Genomic DNA, 21,684 nt, shown 5'->3' with positions numbered 1-21,684 from the left:
CAACTCCAACAGTTTTTCAACTTTTCTTCCCCAAGCCGTCCTTAAGATATTGCTGACATGCTAATCAGGTACGCTTAGTGTCTTTTAATTGTTTAAGGTACATGTGTCGTTTCCAAATTTTACTCTTGGATAGCTTTAGTCATCTTGACCTAGCCATGGATCCTTAAGAGCTCGTCAGGAATGCAATTAATCCGAAATAAAAAAAAGCTCTTTTGCCCATTTCCAAGCTCCCCTCCTTCCAGCAAAATGTGTAGTTTCCCTCCTGCCAACAAAATTTCATATCATCTCTGAAGGCATAGATTCTTTTGATTCTTTTGACTTAAAAAAAAAAATAGTTATCTCAAACCTTGATCACGGAAGGGGGGTAATGATTAATAAATTCCTATTTAACATCTGAATTTCAGTTGCTGGGTGAGACGGAATAAACCGGTCGTAATTCAAGGAAAGTGGAGAAAGAAAATAAGTTGGGGAGTAAGGGCGAGTGATAACGAAAAAGGCGTTGGATGGGAACTGGTGCCCTCCAATCGCTTTTAACTTTAAAAAAAAGGTACGGTACTAGAACCGTCAGTTTCCAATCGAAAGAGCCATCTCCAAATTTTTGCACGATCATCCGTTTCATACGATGTGGCCGGAAGAAAAAAGACTTCTTGGAAGCTATAATGCTCTTTACTTAGGCAGCCTATTTCACTGCTTTTGAATCCGCAAAAACTGTGGTCATAGGAAAATCGGTGGATATGCGCTGTGGGTGTTTAAACTGCATATTTGAGTTCAGAATAAAAATGGAATTTGAATCATGGAAAAGTCACCTTGGCTTAATTACAGTGTTTGCCAGTGTAACTGTCAATGTAGGTCTCTTATTGCGAATGATCAAAGTCAATAGAATTGTTTTCAATAAATATAGGCTGAAATGTCCTTGCTCAATCTTACAATTTAAGTAATTTTGTTTAAGAATGGGATGGCTGATAAGAGACTAAGGAATTTGACTTACTGATAAGATCGACAGACTTGAGGAAGGTCCTTTTTTTAAAGTAGTTGTTCATAATTTTCTTCATAATAGTGACAGTGTATCCATTTATTGACACTAATTTTTGTTTTGATGTGCGGATCAAGGTACACTCTTATGTCCTCGGTAAATATTAGTTTCACAGTTATTTAGAAAACAGTAGCTATGCTTCATAGTGATTCCAAAAACATTTAAATTTAACAAATCTTGATCAGCCTTACGATTGGTTACGCTTCAGAGCCATACATTACCATGGCTCTGACCGTGGCTTCCAATATTCTAATCTTAGCTCGAAGGTTTATTTTACTGTTTCTTCATACTTTTTTCAACTGTGAAAACAACAACCGGCACCTTGGCTAACCTACTTTTTATATCTTCAGTGCATTCACCGTCTTTGCTAACAATGCTTCTCAAGTAAGTGAAGCTATCCACTTGATCGATTTTCTCACATTGCCTCTTTTATCTCATTCATTCCTAGTCTAAGGGACATGGTGTTCTTAAGATTGTTTTTTAAACCAAATCGTGCACTCTGTATCCTCAAAAACTCTAGAAATTAATCTATTTCGCTAAAAAATTTGTATCTAAGGCACACAGGTCACGTGTAAAATCTAAGTGTTGAAGAGTTTCACCATCTGCTTTGATACTAAATTCTCCTATAAGTTCTTTATGTACTTATCTAGTATAACATACAATGACAATATTTTCACTAAGCTTTTCAATCAGCTTAATCATGATAGCGTGGCTCATAGAACTGAAACTAAAACGTCACACTTGCTCTCATAATCTCTCTTATTAAAGTTTTTCTGAAATAACTAGGTACTTGCCCTTTTCCAAATTCACTTTCATAATCTTCAGTAACTTGTCTCAAAATTTGAAATCACAATATTTAATAATTCATTTGCCACGCTGTCAGCACCTGGACCGTCATTATTCTTCATCTTTTTAGTATTGTGTCTTTTTCCTCCTCGCAAATAAACCCTAATCACTTCCTAATAATTCTAAAATTTAGTTCTTTTTTATATCATTTTCCAAGACTTTATCAAGGTTTAGCACATTCTCAGAAGGTTCTGTCCTTCATTTCACATCTCCTTCATTCACGTTTTAACGTCTTTCATACTTCCCTTAATTTCCTTTTATTCTCGTAAGATACTTCAGAAGTTTTTTGCACAAACTCATTCTCTCTTTTTACGAAGTTTAAAGCATTTCTGCAAGGTACTTCTACCGGCTTTCCTAACTTATCTCCCAAAGAGATTATCTCCTAATTTGTAAGCAGTTTTTCTAAAATTATTTCATCATCTTCTGCATAGTGAACTTCCACACTTTCCGGTTTCATATCCGACTGTCATTAGAAAACCCTTTCTTAGAATTTCTCGTCCTGGAGCCTATCACTCTCATAATACCCGAAAGGTAGTTACTCTTTTTGAATTTTAGCTTTTGATTAAGTCTAGACACCGCTATATGGTGCCATTTACTTTCAACGTCAGGAACGACACTCCCATCAACTACATAGTCCTGTTTCATTCTGGCCAGTCTTCGATCTGACTGTTCGGAGTTGACTGTCTTATCGCTATTTAAGCACCGTGTTACCTTATATACCTTTTGGTGACTAATTTCAGTATTTAATATAACTAGATTGCTGTGACCATAAAATTTTAGCTGTCTATTGCTATTAATTTTGGCCTTCCCAGCCCCAAATTTACCCAAGCTAAGAGATCACCGTCAGTTCCGCTTTGTACCAATGTTCGCATTGAAGGTTTCTAGTAGGAGAAGAATTCAATTCATGATTTCCTTCATTTCTTGAAACGTATATTAAGAGTTTTTTTAGTACAAGTGGAGGTCAAGGACACCCTGATCGTTAGACCATGAAAATAATTGATATATATTTTCCAAATTTTGTGGAAAGTATTAGTATTTTTGAGTCTTGTCAGGGGATGAATGCCAAATACAGATATGAACCTCCTCTCCCTCTAGCTGGCACTTAGTTAATCACTGTTGGGTTTATCTCTAAATGCGTTTTTTTTTGGCTAACACTTATTACGGGGCTCTGATTAGCAACACTTAGTCATTTCATCAGTCACTTGACTCAAATGAACTAATTAACACTTTTATTCCATGGTTATTATATTTACAGAAAAAAAAACAAACTAGAATATGAGCTAAATCCGAGTCAAGATTGAATTATAGTACAGAGAAAAACTAATACTTAGAACGAGCATAATTAATCCTGAGTAAAAGGGGCCTATCGTCCCATGTTAAAAGGGGGCCCGTTTTGTTGCTTATTTTACCAAAATAATTTTTATTTTGTTTTTCTTATTCTGCCTTTCAAAACAATTGAACTGAGAGTTTTATTTTGTTTCGACTTTTTCTCACATTCATCTTGTGTTAGAACATGTTTCCTTGAAACATTTGGGGGGAAAGTCAAGCTTTAGCGTAAAGAGAAGGAGGTTGCGGAGTTTGGCAGTTTTCTAATATACACGATTATTTTCCGTTCGTTTTAAATTTTATATTTATGCATAAAGAGGCAAACATTTTCCTTTTTTTTGTAGACGTCTTTTGAATGAACTGAATAAAAAAAACAAATTTTTTTGACGGAAAGTAAGGAGCGACATTAAAACTTAAAACGAACAGAAATTACTTCGTATATGAAAGGGGCTGCTTCCTCATTAACGCCCCGCTCTTTACGCTAAAGTTTGACTCTTTCTCTTAACTCTACTTTTTAAAACAGTAAAAAACTTTAGCGTAAAGAGCGGGGCGTTAATGAGGAAGCAGCCCCTTTCATATACGAAGTAATTTCTGTTCGTTTTAAGTTTTAATGTCGCTCCTTACTTTCCATTAAAAAAACTTGTTTTTTTATTTAATTTCTGAACGTTTTTGAATCAATGCATGTTTTGATTTTGGCTCTCCGCAGATGAATAATTAAAACGAAATTTGCATATTTATTTTTTCGGCTAAATGGCTTTCTCATAGTTTTGATCGAATGATTTTGAGAAAAAAGGTTCTCCGATTTTTGGTTACTTAAAAAGGCAACTAGAACTTTTAATTTTTTACGAATGTTTTTATTAGTAAAAGATATACGTAACTTACAAATTAGCTTACGTAACGAACTTTTGTATTCTCATACACTGTATTCTCTATACCCTCGCTCTTTACACTAAAGCTTAAATTTTGTCCCAATTTCTTAAGAATGACCCCTGAATCACAAAAGGTGTAGAATAAATAGTTGAAATTACTAAAAATACTTTAGCGTAAAGAGCGAGGTATTAGGAAAAGGTGAACCCACCATATGCGTAATAATTTCTGTTCTTTTAAGTTTTAATGCTTCTCCTTACTTTCAGTTGAAAAAACTTTTTCATATTTATTTTTTCAATGTTTTTTTAAAAATAGTGCTAGAAAATCCTGCGCTCCCTTCATGAAAATTTTCTCCCCCTATGACAAATTTTTCCAAGGAAAGTTCCCCCAACATATCCCCCTCTTATCACCCCCCCCCCCACAACCTAAAAATCACCCTGAAAACGTCTTTACACTTCCAAATAACCATCACTATAATAATAATAATAATAATAATTTATTCCATAAAAAGCCCGTGGGCCATAGGAAAATTACATAACAAACAACAAATTAACTAAATTAAATTAATACTTTTTAAAGAAAACGCTCCCGATGTGCCGCTGCAATCCTTACAAATCTTGCTATCCTTTTAATACTCAGGAAATTTGTCTCTTTCATTCTATCTACCATCCATATCTCATTCAATTTTTCTTTACCATACATCTCTCGCCTCAAATCATTCAATTCGACACATTCACACAAAAAATGTATTAAACTTTCATCCTGAGATCCACACATAGGACAAGCAATAGATTCTACCTTCTCCCCTTTTCTCCCTTGACACTTTCTTTTCTCCCCAATCAAAAATCCATTTCCCCTCCAATCCAAATAAACCTTCAAATCCTCTCTACTTAACCCAGCCTTCCAAAATACCTCCTCCCCCAACTACCCTTTATCTGTCTATACAACTTTAACGACCCTGAACGATCCAGACTTGTCCACCATATCTGTATTTCTTGGTTCTTCAACCTCTCTTGTACCTCCCTTGTTACTATTTCCTATGTAAGCACTGGTCAAAGTTTGTAACTTGTGGCCCCTCCCACGGAGACTCTCAGGGATTAAGTCGTTCCCAAAGACATAGTTATAAGGTTTTTTGACCACGCTGAATAAAATGGCTATCTCAGAATTTTGATTTGGAGACTTTGGGAAAATAATTAGCGTGGGAGGGGGCCTAGGTGCCCTCCAATTTTATGGTCACTTAAAAAGGGCACTAGAACTTTTCATTTCCGTTAGAATGAGCCCTCTCGCAAGATTCTAGGACCACTGGGTCGATACGATCACCCCTGGGGAAAAAACAAAACAAACAAACAAATAAACACGCATCCGTGATCTGCCTTTTGGCAAAAAATACATAATTCCACATTTTTGTAGATAGGAGCTTGAAACTTCTACAATAGGGTTCTCTGATACGAAGAATCTCATGGTGTGATTTTCGTTAAGATTCTGTGACTTTTAGGGGTTGTTTTCTCCATTTTTCTAAAATAAGGCACATTTTCTCAGGCTCGTAACTATTGATGGGTAAGACTAAACTTGATTAAACTTATATATTTAAAATCAGCATTTAAATGTGATCCTTTTGATGTAGCTATTGATATCAAATTCCAGTTTTTAGAGTTTTGGTTACTATTGAGCCGGGTCACTCCTTACTACAGTTCGTTACCACGAACTGTTTAATCTTGACGGGTGATTTACTTTGTTTCTTATGTTGGACCATTTTCTGGCAAATAAAGCTATCAAAGGCTGTATGTTTCCTAAATTACTAAGCACCATTTAGGTAGATCTTACTAATACTAACAATAATTTTTTGCTTGCTCGTGATATCCAACATGAGGTACAGGCCCCACCAAGGGGGTATGCCATTTTGGTGGGTCATTTGCAGGACATGCACTCTTCGGCTGACCAAACTCTAGAACCTTAATTATGAAAAAAAGTGTTTTTCATGTGAATGACGTCATAGTCATATGCATTGAAAGAGGAAATAAGATGCACGATAGTATTGCAAAGATATCATGCATTGCTTAAATACACAAACCTAGACACAAAGACACAGTATAATAGTTGGATAAAGACGCAAACCTAGTATAATTGGTATATTGAAGTAAAATAATAGTAAAATTTATACCTACAGGACGCCTCGACAAAATATATTTAAGTTTAAATATCAGATTGGTTATCAGATTTTAGGAATACCTAGGTAGGGCATGACCAAAAATTAGTTGTGAACCACTGCATTATACTTAATGCTTTGGTTTACGACTTCTGGAAAAAAAAATCAAAAATAAATCACCATCGATGCTGAAGTCTTAGTTCTGAATTAATGAGGTGGAAAAAAGCAACGTGTTTCTAAGCCACCTAGTATATCCAAGAGGTTTTTTTGTTTACAAAATGACTTGTGTTGCCTCAGTAAAGGTATAACAGAAAACTAATAGCAGTCAATTTAACCGCGCTTGAAGGAAGCTGTCTTGGAGTTGTCATTATTCAGGAAATTCATATTTTCCGTAGCAAATTTTAGAGTGAAAAGCACAGAATAAAATATATTTTCATCTAAGAATAGGACGGGATTTTCGGTTTCTTGTTATACAATAAAAGTACTTTGAATGGTATTTCCAAGAAAAATGAACAGGAATTGTTGTGTGAAATGGAAATTTGATTAACAATCAAGGGGGAAAGCAGTGCTAAGCATGTTGAAAGTTCTCCTTTGGAGAGTAAGGGAATCATTCTTGACCTTTCTATATCTAACAACAATAAATAAATAGATATACGATAAAGAACCTAAAATGAACTATCGTTCAGGGAATATTGAGCTAGCACAAAACCGATTGCAAACAGATGAAGAAATCTAAATAAAAATACGTGTCTATTCAATTGCGGATTTGCAATTTAAAATCTAAGACCCATCGTTTAACTCACAATTGATTATTTATTTATTTAATTTTTAGTAAGACGTAACAATAAAGATATTAAAAGCTTTAATTCCAGCAGGGTATAACACATTTAGGAAAAAGAAAAACGTCTAAATATCTTAAGAACCAAGTAAAATTGAAAAAATAGAATGAAATAATTCATTGTGGTGGAATTATTTTTGGGGGTGGAATGTAGACCTACACCAAAAAAGTCATTTTAACGTACTGAATCCCCACAACCGAACATTCGGCGTCATCTAAATGAGTATTTCTCAATCTTTCGATGTTCTCAATAGTCAACCGTTGTGAAGGTCTCAACTTAAAACTATTTCACCATCCAACCTGCACTAAGTAAAGCGGTAAAGATCCCGACAACAACTGCTAGTTAGGGTACACGTAGAAAAGAACAATCTGTATTGTATTTTAAGCATAAAATAAACCAAGAATCAAATATTCAGTGAAACAAGTATATCGCCTCTTTTTAGCTTATTTCTGCTATTTGGCTGTTATCAAGATTGGAGTTACATACCCAAAGTACTTTGAGCTAGGCAATCAGCTTGCAAAATGGGAGGGAAAATCCACCAAAAGTAATCAGATATCCATCAGAATTATACTAGTGAACTCACTCTCTAAGTTAACTATTTTATCAGTATTTGTGTCCTCGGTATTGAAAGGCATTTCATATTTTTCTGCGTTAGTAATAGTCTCAGGAAGCTTATGGGGGTGCTTCTGTAGACTGATAGAAAGTCTTAACCCTAGTTCTCTCTTCGAGTAATACCACTAATACCACACAGTACCAAGTTCCACTTCTTTCTATTTTGTGCATCAAATTTCTTCAAAAAATCCAGTTTCCCTTAAATCTTTCCTTACAATCTCCTTTCACCCCATTCGGGGATGACCTACTTTTCGTTTGATCCTAGATGGATGGCCGACAAGAATGATCTTTGGTAATCTGTAATTCCACATAATTTGTTATTTATTTCTATTTATTATTTTAAAGCTGAACGAAAGCATTTAAATCATTTCAGCTCAAGTGTATCAGCAAATAAATTTTCTGTCTGCTAGTCTATGCATTTTCTGGAAAAAAATTCTTAAAGTGTTTATCTACATGAATGGGATATTTATAGTCTGTATATACAATTTTGTGTGTGTAAAAACAAGAGTCATTTCCTTATCTATTCCTAGTAGTTCAGGTATGTTTTCAAATAGTCTTTGACTGTTCTAACTAAACCAGTTAAATTATCGTATGATTTTCGATGTATTCTTTTTTTTATCACTGGAGTACAGACGTATTCGTAAGTCATCCTTAAAGACATGGTTACTAGATTTTTTTACTACGCTGAACAAAATGGCTATGTCAAAATTTTGATCGGGTGACTTTGGGGAAAAATGAGCATAGAAAGGGAACTAGCTACCCTCCAGCATTTTTGGTCACTTAAAAAGGGAAGTAGAACTTTTGATTTTGGAGCCTTTTCTTATGTATTCATCTACATGAATGGGATATTTATAGTCTGTGTATACAATTTTGCATGTGTGAGAATAAGAGTCATTTCTGTATCTATTCCTAGTAGTTCAGGTATGTTTTCAAATAGTCCTTGACTGCTATGACTAAACCAGTAAAGTTATCGTATGATTTTAGATGTTTTCTTTTTTTATCGCCGGAGTGCAGACGTATTCGTAAGTCATCCTCAAAGACATAGTTCCTAGATTTTTCTACTACGCTGAACAAAATGGCTATGTCAAAATTTTGATCGGTAACTTCGGGGAAAAATAAGCATAGGAGGGGGGCTAGCTGCCCTCCAATGTTTTTGCTCACACAAAAAAGGAACTAGAACTTTTGATTATCGAGCCTTTTTTTGAAGTGTTTATCTACATGAATGGGATATTTATAGTCTGTATATACAATTTTGTACGTGTGAGAACAAGAGTCATTTCCTTATCTAATCTGAGTAGTTCAGGTATATCGTTGCTCAAATAGTCCTTTACTGTTCTAACTAACCAGTAAAATTATCGCATGTTTTCTTTTCGAAGTTTGTTTTAACACTGGAATACAGACTTTAAACCCAGTAAAACTATGATTAAAATGAAAATAATTTGATTATGTCCACCACTGTTTTACCCTCAATAGTGAGCTGATACACACAAACGATTTACCTAAAAATATTGAAGGACACCTTGTCCTTACCTCAGCATCCTTCAAGTTACTCCAGTCGACTTGGAAATCAGGCAAATGTCACTGAAACATAAGACGCACCAGGACAAATTCACTCCGAAAGCTCACTGGCATCACGTACCGTGTTCGTATTAAATAAAAAAAACAAGTTTTTTTAAATGAAAGTAAGGAGCGACATTAAAACTTAAAACGAACAGAAATTACTCCGTATATGAAAGGGGCTTTTCCTCCTCGACACCCCGCTCCTTACGCTAAAGTTTTTTATTGTTTTAAAAAGTAGAGTTGCGAGAAAGAATCAAACTTTAGCGCAAGGAGCGGGGTGTCGAGGAGGAAAAGCCCCTTTCATATACGGAGTAATTTCTGTTCGTTTTAAGTTTTAATGTCGCTCCTTACTTTCATTTAAAAAAACTTGTTTTTTTTATTTAATTTCTGAAAGTTTTTTAATTAATGCATGACTGATTTTGGCTCTCCGTACATAAATTATTAAAATGAAATTTGCATATTAATTCTTTTTTTGGCTAAATGGCTTTCTCTTAGTTTTGATCAGACGATTTTGAGAAATAAGGGGTGGGGAAGGAGGTCTTGTTGCCCTCCAATTTTTCGGTTACTTAAAAAGGCAACTAGATCTTTTATTTTTAACGAACGTTTTTATTAGTAAAAAAAAATACGTAACTTAAGAATTAACTTACGTAACAAACTTTTATATTCTTATATTTTTGATTATATATATGAGGGGGTTGGTCCCCTCGTTAATACCTCGCTCTTCACACTAAATCTTGTTTTATCCCAATTCTTTAAGAATAACCCCTGAATCAGAAAGGCCGTAGAATAAATAGTTGAAATTATTTAAAAAAATTTTAGCATAAAGAGTGAAGTGTTTATCTCCTCCTAAATACCTCGCTCTTTATGCTAAAGTATTTTTAGAACCCCTCATATGCGTAATAATCTCTGTTCTTTTTTAAGTTTTAGTGCTTCTCCTTACTTTCAATTGAAAAAACTTTTTCATGTTTATATTTTCATTGTTTTTTTTTTTTTATAGTAATGCTAGAAAGTCCTGCGCCCTTTTCATTGAATTTCTCTTCCCCCATGAAATATTCCTCCAAGGAAAGATCCTCCCATATAGCCCCCTCCCCTGAAACCCACACCCAAACCAAAAAAATCCCCCTGATAACGTCGGTACACTTCCCAGTAACCATTACTGTATGTAAACATTGGTCAAAGTTTGTAACTTGCAGCCCCTCCCCCAGGGACTGTGGGGGGTAAGTCATCCCCAAAGACATAGTCATTATGGTTTTCGACTATGCGGAACAAAATGGCTATCTCAAAATTTTGATCCGTTGACTTTGGGAAAAAAATGAGCGTGGGAGGGGGCCTAGGTGCCCTCCAATTTTTTTTGGTCACTTAAAAAGGGCACTAGAACTTTTCATTTCCGTTAGAATGATCCCTCTTGCAACACTCTAGGACCACTTGGTCGATACGATGACCCCTGGGAAAAAAAAAAAAAAAAAAAAAAAAAAAAAAAAAAAATAAACACGCACCCGTGATTTGTCTTCTGGCAAAAAATACGAAATTCCACATTTTTGTAGATTAGACCTTGAAATTTTTTCTATAGGGTTCTCTGATACGCTGAATGCGATGGTGTTCCTATGACTGAATGCGATGGTGATCCTATGACTTTTAGGGGGTGTTACCCCCTATTTTCCAAAATAAGGCAATTTTTCTCAGGCTCGTAACTTTTGATGACAATAACTAAACTTGATGAAACTTATATATTTGAAATCAGCATAAAAATCCGATTCTTTTGATATATCCTTTAGCATCAAAATTCCGTTTTTTAGAGTTTCGTTTACTATTGAGCCGGGTCGCTCCTTACTACAGTTCGTTACCACGAACTGTTTGATTTCACTGCTCTCATACCTTCATGCTGAAAATCCAACAGCAGCAGTTTCAACCAATAAGTCAAGTCCATTGTATTTCCCAAGCAAACATCCAAAAATAGCTTCGAGGGAAGAATTGATGGCTTTCCCCTAAGAGGATGATCATTCAGATGCTGGAGGAAAAATATATCTAGGCCTCACTTGTCAGCTTCTACGAGTTACACGAAGCAGGGATACACAGAAACTTTAGTCGATATGCTGTCACAGCTAGAAGAACAATCCGGCCGAACGGGCTCTCTTTTTTATTTCGGCTACAGTAGTTATCTAATAGCCAAAAAACCAATATAAGGTTTGGATCCCTAAAGAATTGTGTGGAAAAAAAGTTGGTTGATATTTCAATAGACCATCACTGGTATAAATCAAAGTATTTAACTGTATGGCCTTTGATAGTTGATGCAATATTTGAGAAAGTAGCTAAAATTCTGCTCTCGAAAGATATTGATAGCTGATGCAATATTGTATGGCCCTTGTATGGCCCTTGATAGCTGATGGCCACTGCATGGTCACTGTATGGCCCTTGATAGCTGATGCAATATTTGAGAAAGTAACTAAAATTTTGCTCTCGAAAGATATTGACTTTCTTCACCCGTTTTTTTTCTTCCACAATTGAGTTAAGGCCCAATCACGACAAGATTTTGATAGCACCAATGCTTATTTTAGTTTCAAAATCCAACGTTACTCGATGTTAATAGTCAGATTTCCCATACATTTAAATGTTAAAATCATCCAATGTATTTATTTGCATCAGAAAATTAGAAAATGATAGCCAATCAGGATTTTCAGAAGCCTCTTCAGATTGACCTATTCGAATTTTCAAACATTGATTAAGATGCCAAACTAAGTAAATTACAAGATTTTTTCAATTAAAGTACCACTTTTATTTACAGAATAAATATTTTTTTTAACATATATCAAGTTATTTGTTTGCCTTTTCATACACGAAAATAGCAAAATGATTATATAAGAAAGGTAATTTCACATATTTTGTCCTTAGCCCAAAGGATGATATTTCTAGTCATCAGAAAAACTTCAAATCGGGAACTAATGATGTTAATTTTAGTCTTAAATTGAGTTCAACATCCAACCTGTGTTGATTATTATTTATTTCGATAAGCCTAGTCTGAGGGCACAGCTTCACGCGTATAAATGGTAACAAAGGGCATGAAAAATTGTTTGCTATTTCGCTTACGCTTGAATACTCCTGAACACGACCGAAAACTTATTCAAGGGACAGTTTCATGTTTTTTTCAGATTGGATTTACCTGCGATTTCAATTAAATTATCTACTTTCCAAACATTTCGTGGTAACGAACTGTAAGTAAGAAGTGATGCGACTCAACAGTAATCGAAATTCTAAAAAACAGACTCTTAATAGCAATAGATATATCAAAAGAATCGAATTTTGATACTTATTCAAAATCAATAAAATTCATCAAATCTAATGGTACACAGCAAAAGTTACGAGCCTGAAGAAATTGGGAAATTTTTCGAAAAAAAGGGGGAAAACACAAGAATATCAAATGATCTTAATGAAAATCATATTCAGCTTACCAGAGAACCCTACTATGGAGGTTCGAATCTCCTACGTACAAAAATGTGCAATTTTGCATTTTTTTATTATTATTGCCAGAAGAAAGATTACGGACACGTGTTTACTTGTTTGTTTGTTTTTTTCAGGGGTGACCATATTGAACCAGTGATCGTGGAAGATCGGAAGAGGGCTCAGTTGATCGAAAATCAAAAGCTCTAGTGCCCTTTCTGAGTGACCACAAATATTGTAGGGTAGCTACCCCCCACCTACGCTCATTTTTCCCAGAAGTCACCCAATCTAAATTTTCACATAGCCATTTTGTTCAGCGTAGTAGAAAAATCTAGTAACTATGTCTTTGAGGATGACTTAACCCCCCACAGTTCCCCGGGAAAGGGCTGGAAGTTTTAAACTTAGCAAAAAAAGCAAAAAAAAATAATTAAAAAAAACGATGTTTTCGACAAATCTTAGCTTTTCATTCATTGTTGCTGCCAATGCACAGTTGTCCCACCACTGTTTCAAAATGAACTATCGTAAAGTATTGTTTTGATTATGTTTTGGATTTATTTTACCATTTTCAAATCAAGTGGCACAGACCAAGTGTCGCGAAGGAGATGTGATGCTGCGGAGGTGTGACACATGTGGCGGGTCTAGAGCATTCAAGACCCAAACATTCTGGTTTGTAAACCAAATAGAAGATTCTTGTCGGGCCCTCGTGCGTTTTGCCCCTTTATTCTTGAGTGTCTATATTTGTCTATCCTTTTTGGCTGAATGAAAGGATAAGAAAAAGATTGTCGCTTAGTGTTCGTCAAATAATAAATCTGCCTCGAAATGAAAGAAAACTTTTTTGCTGGAATGTGACAGGTGCTTCAGCAACGACGCTTGAATCGATCATCGAAGTCGGGCGATACATCTTTCTGGAAGGAATAATTTACTGATCTGTTTTACTGATTATACTGATTACAATAGACATCCTTTGCGCAGAAATATAGCTGTAGACAAAGACAGCTAAAATCACTTTTTGTCTTGATATTACGGTAAAGCCATGGCAAATCGTTTAAAATTAAAAAGCTCGTCAAAATAAGCTGTCTCCTTTGCTGGTGGAGTAAATACTATAAGAAAAGAAAAGCTGGTCAACAAGTCACATTTTCATCTGAAGGTCGTAAACATCAAATGTATCATTCGGACCTCAATTTGCCCAAGTTTTTAAGGCAAACAACGAAGGAACTTCAGAAATAAAATTAATTATTGCTTTGGTTTAACAGACTGTCTCGTTGAAAATTAGGTTCCGTATTTTTCTTTCTATATTATTTGTCGTTAGAGAAAAGTTAACTCTTGAGGTCTCACAGATCTCTTCGCGTTAGGTGTGTAAAAACTTCTTCTCTAGATACTACTACTGCTAACAACTCACCACAACACCAAGCCGTCTGAGGTCAACACACCTACGCACGCTCCTGCTTCATCCGAATCTAATGAAAACCTCCCTCTTTACACCATCTCAGGGAGTTCCTATTTTCCTCAAATCTTTCTTTACTGCATCCTCCCAACCCCAACCACGGACAACCTGCTTTCCGTTTTGCCAAAGACGGTTGGCCGAAAAGGACAATCTTCGGCAATCTGTCATCCTTCATCCAAAGATCGTGCCCTAGCTATCTCAACCTATCTCTCGTTATAGCCCTAGAAAGGGTACCTAAAACTTTCCATAGGTAATTATTCTGGAAAACATCTAGCAACTCCTCTTCCGTTTTCTAGATATTGATGAAGTAAATGGCGATGGGGAACTTGTGTATTAGTTTGGAAGTTACAAGAAATGCTTTAACTTACAAGCGATTTGATTAGTGAAGTGGGCCTAGTAGATCCCGGTGGGAGTCCGATGGCGACTCCAATTTGCTAGACTAATACAATTTTTAAACATGATAATTTAGATGTGGTTCAAAACAAAAACCGTGCAAAAACTTTAATAGGAGAGAAGCGGTAACCTCATTATTATTTTTTTTAAATTGACTCAAAAATTTTTTCGGTATTCAGTGGTGAAAAACTCTTTCATATTTTTTTTTAATAAACCCTTATCTTTAGGGAATGGGCACAACTGGAATAGATTATTAAGTATTTTTCACAATACCTCAAAAACCCAAAAGCCCTCCATTTGCTTTAAATAATTAAATTTTCGGTTAATATTTCCTAAAAGCGGTTAATCAATCCTAACAGTTATGCATTGACTACATTTTTGCACTCATAAATGCTTTGAAAATAACACTATAAAGTTTTAACGTAAAGACCAGGGGCTTAAGGAGGCGGCCCTCCTCAATTATGCAATGATTTGTGTTTATTTATAGGTTTAATGTTGTTTTTTAGTTTCATTTGAATAGTAGAATAGTTATTTGTTTTAATATTTGTTAAAAGTCCGCCATTCATTTGTCTCTCAGTAATTTGAACAGGATAGGTGCGAATAGAAACCAAAATAGAACAGAGTTCTATTATTTATTTGTCAAATTGACTTCTAAAAATTTATTATCACGCTTCTAACCTAAAATCTAAATATTATTGTATGGTTCACCACGTAAAGACTCAATGATGAGTAAACAAAACCTGCTTGGAGCAGGAGCGCTCAAATGTAGAAGTTGTCCCAATATGAGGAATGCCAATCATTGTTGGAGACAAAAAATTGAACAGGAGAGGCAGGAACAGACCAAGTTATTATTAATTTATCAGTGAGGATCAATCAAGAAACTTGAAATTAAAACTTCGAAAATATCGAAATACCAATATCGAAAAAATTGGAATATCGAAAAATCGAAGATTTAAAAAAAATCGAAAATGTAAAGGATTGAGTTGGTCATGCTGAATTACTTTGGGAATACTGACGGAATGGGACTCGAGAGCCCATTCAGGAAATAAGTATAATAGAATAACAAATAGAAAGATCATTATTTTTTAATTGACATTTTTAGATGCTACCAAAAATCTTTCAAATATCTTTTATCCCCAGGGTAAGGCTGCATATCAAAACAAACAAAAAATACATGGGAAGCAATTCTTTCTTTATTAAGTCAACTTTAAGTCTACCTTAAGTCTAACTAGACTGCGTTAAGTCAACTTTAAGTCTTAGTCCTAGACTTAGTCAATTTGTTGTGTATTGACTTCGAGTCGGGTTTATTTGCCTTGTTCACATCAATCATATTAAGCGTATCATATCTAATAGTCTAGCCTTTTTCAAGCGTTGTGATACATTTTCTTACGGGCTTTTAAACTTTTGAGTCTTATGATTTTTGTGCCTTTGTTTATTTAGTATGTGTTTGTTTATTCAATAAAACTGTTCAAGAAATTTCACTATTACAAAATAATAAATTATTCGATGAATGTATGTTAAACACCTTAGAGATATTACAAAATCTTTAGCTTTAAAGCTAAAGATTTTTATCTGTTCTTGAGCGTAGGTCAATGTGCCCTACCGGTTTAGTAAGACTCAGAAAGTACCGGCATTGGTAAGACTTAATCTACCAATAAAAACTCAAAGTTCTGCAACTACTAGTATACAATTCATATCAATCATATAGGCGTATCTTCATACCAATAAGTGTACTTACTTAATAAGTATGAACCTAACACAACATTGTTAGCTTTATCAGTATTATTTATCACAGGAGGACTTAATTGTCCTTAAGTGTTGACTCTTTTTGTGTATTCTAAAATGTGATTGAAGTGCAGCAGCTACCTACTTAATGCGTAAAATTGGGTCCTGTATTCTAGTAACAAATGTTTACATAAAGGCTAATGGAATTAAATCATTTAATCATGATTTGCATTTTTTTTAATTGACTTCAGCGTATGCTCGTCCATGTCTTGAAAGGTCAGTTTATGAATTAGGCATAAGTTTCCACACTTTGTCATTTTTCTCTCTTTTTAGATGCCACTTTTTCCAGTTCTACTTATAAAAAGGTTCCTTTTTACGGGAAAAGCCTGAAAGGAATTATAATACAACACCATATATATGTAGCCTATATATATATATATATATATATATATATATATATATATATATATATATATATATATATATATATATATATATATATATATATATATATATATATATATATATATATATATAGGCAGATCCTCAAAGTTACAGGATGCGCTTGTAGATACACACAATTAGTCGTCGATTCAAGTTGTGCGTACCACTTATTATTGAGAGAGTTTTATGCCCTTCGTTCAATCTAGGCCTATATCTTAGGGAACCTTAGGTCCATGCTAGGTATAAATACAATGGGCTGGTAGAAGAGACCTCCTTCCTCAAAAGAATTACATAATTTCTTCCTCAAAAGAAATGTGTCGTTATTCAATATGTCATTTTGTATAAGATCAAGCATGCCAATTCACACAGATTTTGTCTAATATTGTCTAATATTTATATTTAATATTGTTCAATACATATTGTCTAATATTATATATTTCATAGACGAAACCAGCCCTTGAAATGATGCGTTTGTGTACCTTTTTGGTTTTATTTTTGCCGCCATTTCCGATGTGGACAAAGTTGTCTACAAATATTGTTTTGTAATGGAGAAACTTTCAAAACATGAGACAGCTATAATTGACCAAAATATTCATTTACTATCGAAGGTTTTTTACTCCTCCCCCTTTCCTAAACCATATATATAGGCGACTGGCACGTAATCAGGGGGGGAGGGGCCTTCGGCCCCCCCCCCCGAAATTTTTTGAAATGTGTAATTTCCCCATGGTTTCTTGGGATTTCTGGCAAAAGTAGGACATTTTTTAAGAATCTAGATACATGTATGAAGCTTTTTTTGGGATTTTACAGCATGCAATTATCTGATCAAGTCACAGCCCAATTATTAACCCATTTTCTGTCTAACTTTTTACCCTCTTCGAAGTAATTAGCGATTGTACTGTTATTTTGTTTTGTAAAAAGAGTTTGCTTTCCACAGCAAAATATAATTATCCTTAATATTATGGCGTTTTCAGGATAAAGTACAGCTTTTAATGGATCAATTTTGGAAACTATCATTTTTCTTTAAAATCGACGTTTTTGCAATAGAAGAACTACCCCCACAGCACCCATGTTGTACTATTAACCCTAAAATTTCCCTTTCAGTGGGATATAATAGATTAATTACTGGTTCTAAATCGCTATGAACATAACCTGAGTCTAAAACGTACTTTTGGGGCCTCAGTCTCCTTCTCCCATCCGCTACAATACTACTGATTAAAGTTAATCTGTATTTTCCGATATACGTGCTTTTTGCATTTATTTAGTTACTATAAAAAAAAGTGCTACTTTATATCTGCTGTTTCGAAGGTTTTGGCCCCCCCCCCAAAAATAAATTCCTGCGTACGTACCTGATAGGCGACATAATTTAAGCATGAACATGTGTTTTCAGTGTGTGTTTGTGGGGAGGGGGTGAGTTAACCAATAAAAACACAGAAATTTATTTGATAATTTGATTAAGTAGTCTTCCAGAATTCTGGGCAAATTTAAGTTTCTGACAGAAGCGTGTGTGTGTGTGTGTGTATTATTTCACTACTCAATGGTCATTCACCTTTGCTACAAAATAAATTTGTAGGCTATATGTCCATTTTATGTTACCAATCTCTCGATTTATCTTTCAGACGTATAAAAGAGGATGTAAAATTAATTTTAGGCTACGTGATACTGCATAATTATTTGCTACCTTTACAAAAATGCTGGATCGATTGTCATTTCGAATTTAAAAACCACATTTCAGTTCCACTTTCGGTCTTTTGAGAAGAACGTCATTCAGCATTAGCCGACTCTCACTTTGCGGCATAATAAATCTCTCTCGAGCAAACGACCTCCTGTCACTAAAAAAGAGTCAATTAACAGCTTGTGGGCCTTCAGTACAGTAAAAAACGATTGATGGCTGCTTGATTATTAAATCGGCATGGAATCTAAATATGTAAATAAGATTTGGGCTGGGTGACTTAAAGATGGTCCCACTTCCGGTATAGCCTATAGGTGTAATATTGTTCTTTTTTTGGTACTTGTGGTTATGTTCAGAAAATAATGGCTTTTGCACCACAACGGTACCCTTAAGCAACAGATGAGATCCGCTTGGCATCGAACAAGAGAATGACTTTTCGTATGCTTGGCTGTGTGCGAGTGAGTGTGCAGTGTCAGAAAATGATACGTGCTTTATGGTCGTTTGATATCATTATGTGTTTTTTTGGATGCATAGTCACGCTTCTGCCGCGGATATTAATTTTTCATAATTTCTAGGAGCATTGGATGTGAGAACTGTGTTTGTTGTTCCCAAGAGTAGGATAAACGCAACAAAACTTGGAAAGAAGTTAAATTTACCTTTTGAGCAAACATTTCGACTAAAAGTAAGTTTTTATTTCTAGCAAATTGTGTGAATATTTGGTTCTTATCGGTTGTAGAATAGACACTTTAAATTTCGACACAAGAAACTGGTCAAGTAACTTCTTTATACTGTCGATCATTTGGATGGCAAAGGTCAGATAGGATTATAATCATTTAGTTTGCTTTGACTAGTGATAGAAAATAGTGTCTAACCATGGATGTTGATTCGTCATATTTTGTTTCAGTTCATTAGCATTAATCGACAGTGGGCTATATATTTGCACATTAGGGGGGGGGGGTAAAGCAAAGCACATATTAAATATAGCAATGGTTAGTTTACGTATTAATATATGCTATGCTTTACCTCTACCTCCCCCTCTCATGTGCAAATATATAGCCCAAATTTGTTTCTAAACTATTATATATTCATCACATTTGTTTCATTTCATTAGCATTAATCGAGCTTCACTTCCCGAGTGTCTATTATATAGGTAACCGATAAGTATCAAATATTTTTATATTTATATTTATTTTTATATTTATTTTATATTTTAAATTTTTTTTTTCATGCTCTTTACGAATATAACAATAACTTCAATTGTAAATTCAAGTCTAAACACTTTTTGAGCTCTTAAAAATGACAAAATTTTCAATTAAACTGTCGTTTTAAATTTGTCGTTTCCCGACAAAATATTACTTCGTTTTCTCAGTGCCGTTTTCTTGGTCGTTTTCGACAAAATAATACTACATTTTTTCAGTGCCAAAATTGTTTGTAATAAGGTTAGGTTAGGTCAAAAAGTGCTTAAATTTGAATTTGCGATAGAAGTGATTATTATATTCGGAAAGATGAAAAAAAGGGCATCGATTGGTATATCCACTTTATTGGTAAGTAAATAATATGAACAGACATATATTTACCTGGGTTAGTCCTGAGACTACTACCCTCACAATAACTCTAGGATAGTGGCTTATTGCTATCTCAGAAAGTTGCCGAGTCAAGTGACAGAAAATCCAAAAGGAATGGACCTTCATCTAAAAATAAAATCAATAAGGTAGGGTCAGGTTCAAGCGTTTCCGCTTCCCTACATGTTATGCCCCCCAGTATGGCCCCTACCTGTAGTGACAGGTGAACCTACATTGAAAAAAATAAATAAGTAAAACAAGTTGGACTTACAGTCAGCTTTCTCTTTGTCTTGCGAAGGTGGTTCTCAGGATCTTAGCTGAATTTTATTTCAAATTTAAATTTTTGGTCAAAGCTAAGGCCGATTTTACTATTATCTTTCATGCCTTACAGTTCATAAATTAGTTGAGCGGATAAATTTAAAAGTTGGGCTCTTGTCTAGAATATAAACAAGGGGTCCTGTGGTGGCACAGTGGGTTTGACCTTAGCTTGGTAATACGGGACCCAGAAGTCAAATCATGCTGTAGCAATGCCCTGCAGGGCCGACGCAGGGACCTTAGTGGTCAAGAAGCGACGTTAATCTGATTACTTACTTACTACATAAACAAGGGTCCAAATTCACATTTACCTCATTCAAATTCTTATTCACCTAGCAAAAACAATGGTAAATGTATGACAGTTCATATTACGGACTTACCAATAAAGTGAATATACCACTCGATCCCTTTGTATATGCTCTCTACGAATATAATAATTACTTCTATTGCAAATTCAAATTTAAGCACTTTTGACCTAACACAACCTACCCTAAACTAAACTAACCTTATTATAAATAATTTTGGCACTGAGAAAATGTAGCATTATTTTGTTGGAAAACGACCGATAACTCATACTTTAATTGAAAATTCGTCATTTTTAAGAGCTCAAAAGTGCTTAAATTTGAATTTACAATATAAATGATTATTAAAAAAAAGAGGCATCGAGTGGTAAGTTCATTTAATTAGTAAGTCAATAATATGAACTGTCATACATTTACCAAAACAATTTTGAACTTTCTAAAAGAGCAGTAAATTGGGGTGGTATAAAGGTAGCAGTAGCAGTAGTTAGGCTGGGAGGGGGAGGAAGGGATGGTTTGGATTGTCAAACAAAATTGTTCTACAGCGACTCTTTGCTAGCCTAGCTCTGAATAACGTGCTTGTTGGATGATACTTTTCGAAATAATTTTCAAGCACCTTCTTTCACAATAATAAAATATTAGAAAATATTATTTAAGTAATATTAAAAATTAAGTAATAGGCCTATTGATGATAAAATATTAAGTAATAATAATAATATTAAGTAATAAGATAAAAATATTAAAACAAGTCAAAGTAAAAAACATAGCATAACCTTTTGTCATTTTGAAATACGAGCAGGGGGACTAACAACCAAACTATGGAAAGTAATAAAACGAATTAGGGAAAGCAGGCCAGGCAGAATCCATTATATGAAATACCTATCCCCTAATCACCTCTATTTATTAAATATTTAATAAAAAATATGAATGGATCGTGGTTGTCTTACTCAAAATAAGCAAATCATAACCGATCCATGAAGGGAAACTTGAGCGCGTTCCGTTAAACGGACAAGTACTGGGGGGCAACCGGGGCCACTACTCAGAGCGCTGTGGCTGGAGAGGGGCCGTGGCTGGGTGCTGCCCACTTAGATCAAATTTTCACTTTAATTCGGCTTTTTTAATTCTATTTGAATCGGGAGGTGGAGCTGTAACCAATTTTTTCCCAGGTA

At 34.7% G+C, this 21,684-nt stretch overlaps 1 protein-coding gene across 5 annotated transcripts in view; it reads left to right on the top strand.

Moving 5' to 3' along the window:
• The window catches only part of LOC136043853 (serine-rich adhesin for platelets-like), a 267,313-nt gene that overhangs the window by 79,929 nt on the left and 165,700 nt on the right, over positions 1-21,684 (top strand). For 2 of the 5 annotated variants that reach the window (XM_065728839.1, XM_065728804.1), the window contains exon 4: positions 18,915-19,021. In XM_065728839.1, the coding sequence (XP_065584911.1) occupies positions 18,915-19,021 (107 nt within the window). Of the gene's footprint in view, positions 1-986; positions 1,130-18,914; positions 19,022-19,337; positions 19,490-21,684 lie in introns of those variants that run through there. The other 3 variants (XM_065728812.1, XM_065728830.1, XM_065728821.1) reach the window with 3 other exon arrangements.

Source organism: Artemia franciscana, chromosome 1 (assembly GCF_032884065.1).
Source record: "Artemia franciscana chromosome 1, ASM3288406v1, whole genome shotgun sequence".
Lineage (NCBI taxonomy): Eukaryota > Metazoa > Arthropoda > Branchiopoda > Anostraca > Artemiidae > Artemia > Artemia franciscana.
Note: the sequence above shows the minus strand (reverse complement) of the source record. Positions and strands in the feature narration are given on the sequence as shown.